Here is a 6,749-nt window from a genome sequence, read left to right as displayed (position 1 = left end):
TTGTTCTGCATGATATTAGCATTGACCAGCAGGTGTCGCTGTGTACATTCGAAACCTGGAGAAATCAACCACTTTTACACACAACAGGCTGGAAAGCTTTAAAGCTTCATGAAGCTTCATCTCACCATCACTACCTTCAGGTTCACTCAGCTCAACAGTTATACGCTATATTAGCAATAATGATTATTTTGGGAGACATGGATGAGCTTTGATTGGTGGTTCCCATCATGCACTGCAACATTAGGCTTTATGTTTATTTCACCAGTGATGGTTGTCTAAGGCCCGCTATATTGGTCCAATCTCAGTTCGCCAATACACAGGGAAGGTTATCACGTGTTCTGTCCTCACTCATGCAAAGTATTGGTTGGTTAAATTTGTAATACATTGATCATATGTATTTACTCGTTACTTCATCTGACTCCACACACCTTCCTTTACCCTCCTGACCAGGTGACATGGGGGATGGGGGAGACCACCCTCAAATGGCTCTGAACCAGTTTTCTCTAAACTTCTATAAATCTTATTTCCTTTTATTTTATCTATCTGGATATGAGATATCTGTACCACTCACTTTGAGACATTTCAAATTACACCAAAAACATAACAGGCAATGATAAACATTCAAATTAAACCATGTTCTTGTGTGAGTTCTTAGTTGTTGTGAGAGGAAGTGAGGTTGTATGGGGGAGGTCGAATGTTAATTAGCCAGCAGTGCCCTTTGTCTCATTAGACCAGGCCCCAACCAGTATTTTCAGTCTTACAGTTGGTTGGTCAGATGAGAGGAAGTTAATAACCACAGGAGGAGCTGCTGATGTTTAAAGGAGGAGCTGTAACTATATATAATGCAGAGGAAGACTGACAGAAACAGAAAATGGCTGATAAGTGTGATCTGTGTCTGCTGGGACTGATCATTCTCTCTTCACTTCTCACAGGTAAAGAAATCTGTATTTTCTCTAAAGACATTTAGTGGAATTAGTCTGGAAAGAGTTCATTTGAACATGCTCAGTTTATTCTTGCACACATTCACGTTGTGATCTCAGAGTTGTGTATTGATACACACAGATCATACTGTATTATTCCTGATACTGGACATAGTGTCACTCAAACATCTGATGATGAAGAATTATCTTCATATTAAGAGTGTGTCAGTGATTTGAACAGCTCTCTGATAAAGACTAATAGTTTATTCTGGAGAGTGTGTTGTTTGCTTTAAGTCAGGAAAAATACTATGATTTAAAACTTCTGCTTTTTATGCTGGTGTGTTTTATGTTTCATTTATTAATATATATCATAATGATCACTGGGATATACTGTGTTTCAGGAACCAGTGGATATGATCATGTGTTCATCAGTTCTGGTGAAAATGTCTCTCTGTCCTGTAATAAAGCTCTTTCTGACTGCAACTCAACTACATGGACCTACTTTAAGAGCTTCAGTAATTCAGAAGTTGAACTGATTACTGGAGGGATAAAGAATAAAGACACAGAGAGACATGAGAGACTGAGTCTGGAGTCTGACTGCTCTCTGAACATCAAGAACGTCACAGGAGAAGATTATGGAATATACAGATGCAGACAATATGTGAATTATAGACAACAAGGACCTGGTGCTTTTGTTTATCTGCATGTTCTTCATGGTAAGTTTATGATTATGTGGTCAATTTAAAAAGGGCAGATTCTCCCTTTAAACTCAGATGATGATTGAAGAGCCTGTGATTTGTGTCTTGTGTTCAGTTTCAGTGTCTTCATCTTCATCATCATCATCATCATCTTCATCATCATCATCATCATCATCATCGTCCTCACAGACTGAGATCAGTCCAGGCCGCTCTGTGACTCTCTTCTGTCAGTTGTATTCATTTGATGTATACTCCTGTGATGATTGGGTCAGTTACGATGGCCTTGACAGACTCCAGATATCAGATATTATCATCATCAGATCAAGATCTCTGTATCCTCACTCTGACTACAACACTCCTGAATGAAGATGACAACAGAGAGTGGAGATGTCAGCTTACTCACAGAAATAAACTCGAGACCTCAGTCAGATACACTGTCAAGTATTCAGGTGAGAAACAACACTGTAAAATATGATGTTAATGTCCTACAATGATGCGTCTGAACATTCATCTTCTGCAGCTCCAGTCGCTTCACCAACACTGATTCCAGTCAGAAGCTCAAACTCTGAGAAGAAATCAAGCCGAACTACAGCAGCAGCTCCTACACAAGGTTCATGATCACATGATCACTGTATAAATAGGTTTATTTTTGGTGAATGGCGATAGTCATTCTCCTCCTGACAGCTTGAGAGTGAAGAAGATAATAGATGACAGACTTGTGCACATATTCATCATTTCTGTGATGTGAAGCTCCAGTATTATGTGATGATGATGTTGTGTATATGTGGCATTATGTGTTGAACTGAACTAACAGACGTGATCCACAGATCCAGCTGATACAGCATCAGAAACTGAAGTCAGTGTGACTGCTGGATCATTATACAGAGGTACGACACGTTCATTTATACTGACAGCTTTATAACATTAAACTATCAGTCAGTCTGTTAATGCTTCATCAATAACTGTTGATAGTTGAATACCCTTGACTTCAGTCATGTACAGTTTCTCTTCTTCCTCTCATGTTTCCTGCAGTGATTGTGAGTATTGTTGGGATCGCAGTGTTTGCTGCTCCTACTGTGATTCTTCTTCAGATCATCTGTGCAAGAAGAGCTGGTGAGTTTTGAGCCGCACACAATCTGATGATTCACACTCATCTGATCTGGAACAATCTGCAATCATGATAAAAACACATACGAGAGGTCAGTCAATGCTTTTATTTTGCAGGGAGGAAGGACTCGAAGCACCCAGAGGAAATAGAGATGCCGACAATATTAGAATAAAATACTGATGAGTTTAGAGCCAATCTGCAGCAATATTTACAATAGCAAAAACTTAGAGGATTGTTCATTGTTTTATTTTTTTCTTCTCAGAAAACAGAGAAAAAACTCTGAGCACTTATAGTGACATAATCAAGTTTAGATTAAAATGTGGTTTTTTTTTACATATAAAAAGCCAGATTTATATTCATTTATATGAATTTTATGGATATATTTGCCTACAGTGTTGAAAGTCATTCTCTTGCGCTTCATATGTAAACTGCTTTAAATATAATATTAATACAGTAATGGACAGACTCAGACTGTATAATCTCTCTCTGTTCTGTGTGATGGAGCTGATTTGAGGATTCTTGGATCTTGTCTGTTCATTCCTGTTTTTAGCATCTTTTTTCATTTTGAATGATTGCTATAATTTTCTTAATAAACCTCTGCAGTTGTGTTTAATAAGTCTCCTTTCCTGAGATGTTTGTTCCCCTTCATGAGCTCGTAATGTATCGTAATATAGAATAGTAAGTGTGAGTATTAATGGGTCGAGTGTTGATGAAATATATGCGTTTTCAGCCGTTTCTTGAAGATGGCTAAAGCCTCATCAGCTCAGGTTGAGTTCGGCAGGTCGTTCCTCCAGCAGGAACAGTCCAGGTGAAGGTCTGTGAAAGTGATTCTGTGTCTCTTTGAGATGATGCACCACAAGACACCGTTCACCTGCAGAACACAAGCTTCTGGAGACACATCGGTCTGGAGTAGTGAGTTTAGGTGTAGAGGAGCAGAGCCAGTGGTTGTTCTGTAGGAAAACATCAGGGCCTTGAATCTGGTGTGAGCGGCTGTTGGAAACCAGTGCAGGTTTATGAGGAGAGGAGTGACGTGCGTCTCTTCGGCTCGATAAACACACTCTTGCTGCAGTGTCTGGATCAGTTGCAGAGGTTTGACAGTGATGCTGGAAGGAGAGAGCATTACAATAGTCCAGTCTGGAGAGAACAAGCGCTTGGGCAATGAGTTGTGAAGCTCTGATAAGAAGGGCCTGATCCTCCTAATGTTGTATAAGGCTAATCTGCAGTTCTAGCACTGTGGTCTGTGGAGTTCAACTGATCATCAATAGCTGAGTGGAGAAGTTGTGATGAAGTGTTGGGTTGGCCGAAACCATGAGCAGTTCTGTCTCAGCAAGGTTTAGTTGAAGGTCCTTCATCCAGCAAGAAATGTCTGAATTGGCTACAGCAGTCAGATGACATCACAGGTGCCCTGATAGGCTGTAAAACATCATCAGCTCTTTTGTCTTCAGAAAGCTGTTTGTCTGTAAAAGTGTCACACAGATGGCTGGCTGGGTTAAAAAGTGCATCACGTCATGGAAATGCTTCACTACACCTGATGATGTGTGATCTGTTTTGAAGCAAAGCATGCTGGGTTAACTCTCGAGGGTCTGGCTGTACTCAATGCGATCGATTCACAGTGAAGAAGCTCCGCTCCCGCCTGGCTCTCTTTAAGAGGGATGGGAGCAAAGCATTTGCACATAGCGGTCCAGTCCCACTGCTTTGTTTATGAGGCTCACAGGTGGAGCTGGCGGAGGAGTTTGAGTCGGATCTCTGCCTTTATCAATACTCTGCCGCTAGCTCCTCATGCCCAAACCAGAAGCATCGGCAGGCCCGTCCGATCCGGCAGAGAGCATGTTGTTGGCCCGGTCTATCTCTGAGGAGAGTTGAGACGATCTTTTAAGTAAGCCTGTCTCCTCCCTCTCTCCAGGAGTTGGACATGATGACCCTTGCCATGGCCGGTGGAAAAGAGGAATCTCCTCTAGATAGATTAGAGGAGTGATTCCTTGCCAGGCATGTGTGGCAGTGGGCCCGGCTGGAGGAGATTCCTGTTGCACACCAAGGCGATGTTGCAAGCCGACTAAATGAAGGACCTCATCAAGGCGAGGGAGTGTCTCCAGATGCAGTCCTGTTGCTCCGGCGCTCCACAGACCTCCTGAAGTCCTGAGCCATCGGCCGCTCTCTTCCTGCAATAGTTGCCATTGAGTGGCATCTGTGGGTAAACCTTTTGGGGCTCAAGGAGGAATAAAAGTCTTCCGGGCTTTTAATAACACCATTGAGACAGTGGTCCAGAAGTTCAGGGAGGCGAAAGTTAAATCAGTGGTGCTTGAGAAATACATCCCAGATCTATCTTCCAGAACATCTGTAGTGTTGATAAAGGAGGCTGGATCTGATCTTTGTTCCTCAGAGGAAACAGCACATTATAATCCATATGTAGAAACACTCCCTGAGACAGATTAATCTCTTCTTTAGAGACGCTCATGTAGTGTGTGCATATACTTTCTGTTTGACCAAACTGGAACTGATGCTAATAATTACTTTAAAATACTTTAAAAACTGTTTCATAATTCAGGAGTCGTGGATAATGGATAACTTTTAAGTAACAAAAAAAATTTATAACTAATAATGTAATGATTTTATTTCTAGAATTTAACGGCATGCAGGAAACTGCTAAAATAAGAAAGTGAAACTAACAGTAATGCTCTCGTGTGCAAAAGAATATCCTTGTGTTCAGAGTAGATGTGTGTTGAGCCAGTGCGGTTCACAATATGCACTTCTCAGACATGTTTCACACACATGTAAAGACACTTAACTGTGGTATAGTGTCAATAAATATCAACTCTAGCATGATTTACACACTCAGATTGTCAGGAGTGTGACAGCGCCAACATGTGTATTACATGGTTCATGATACTTTAACATATACACATGTAGCGCCCTCTCCCTTATATTTAAGCGGGAGGGGTCCTGGGTTAGTTTATTATTAGATCTCTCTAAGTAGCCTCTGAATATTATTAACTTTATTTCAATAAACCCTTATCTCAATATTGGTGTGCTTATGAACAGACTAAAATAACCACAAAGTCTTGTAAGTGAAATAGAAACTTTAAGTACTTTTAAATAAAATAGTGAAATTCGAATAGCAATTTAAAGTAAAATAAAAGTCGAGACCACAGACACATACACTGTCAAGAGCTCAGGTGAGAAAACAGACAAAACTTTCAGAGATTAATTTTGACTCTGGCTTCATACATACTGTCATTGTGAAATAGTTCGGATCCAAGCCATTAAATTCCTAAAAGTGACTTCCGACATGGGCCATAATGGGCTAAAATAGACTGTTGTTTGTGAAACACAGTGCAGGCTAGAAAATGAGGACAGTTTTACTCTTTTAGATCATTCTCATTAAATCATCTATTCTCTTAAGCTGCTAATTACCTGTCAGCTTGCAGTAATTATGAGACTGTAGTCAGTTTTGCAGAAACAAAGGAGATAATGATCAGGGATGGGAACTGTAAAAAAAATATTTTGGGTTCCATTAATGATTATTTTAGTTCAGTTTAATTTTAAGAAAGGAATATTTGGCAAAACTCCATTGCCAGATGATGAGAATGTTTATAATAAATAGATTCTCTTTACAGCGAGGTGTCTGTGGGCTGTGCTCTAAGTGTGACATTACATGATTTCCGTAGTGTTTTCATAGCTGTGATCTCACTGTTGAGGTCTGGAAACATGTTACTGCTGAGTGCGAGAACTCACAGTTTGACCACAATAGAGCCGTGATCATCTCTGAACCCAGTTGATGAATTTAAAGACTGCCCTTCTGCTGGTTCTGGCATCGGTCCAGAGAGTTGGCGATCTGTCCTATCTGCTCTTTCAGTGGACGCATCGTGCCTCGAGTTTGGGTCTAATCTCCAGTCATCCTACCACCTGCCCTCTAGACCTCATCCCCTCACACCTTCTACAAGCCGTCTCTCCCACACTTCTACCAGCACTCACACACATCATCAACTCATCCCTCCATACTGGCATTTCCCCTACAGCATTCAA

General features: G+C 40.8%; 1 protein-coding gene across 1 annotated transcript; it reads left to right on the top strand.

The window, feature by feature from the left end:
* Positions 1–822: 822 nt before the first annotated feature.
* Positions 823–2,484, top strand: LOC311097832 (uncharacterized protein; the record flags this gene model as incomplete). Its single annotated transcript, XM_084137757.1, has 4 exons — positions 823–932; positions 1,322–1,636; positions 1,734–1,851; positions 2,433–2,484. The coding sequence occupies exons 1-4, from the start codon at positions 872–874 to the stop codon at positions 2,482–2,484; spliced, it is 546 nt and encodes a 181-aa protein (XP_083993883.1). The 5' UTR covers positions 823–871.
* Between the last annotated feature and the right edge of the window lie 4,265 nt (positions 2,485–6,749).

Source organism: Abramis brama (genome assembly GCF_963993115.1).
Source record: "Abramis brama genome assembly, chromosome: 1".
In the NCBI taxonomy this organism is placed as follows: domain Eukaryota; kingdom Metazoa; phylum Chordata; class Actinopteri; order Cypriniformes; family Leuciscidae; genus Abramis; species Abramis brama.
The sequence above is the reverse complement of the archived record's forward strand: the minus strand, read 5'-3'. Positions and strand labels throughout refer to the sequence as shown.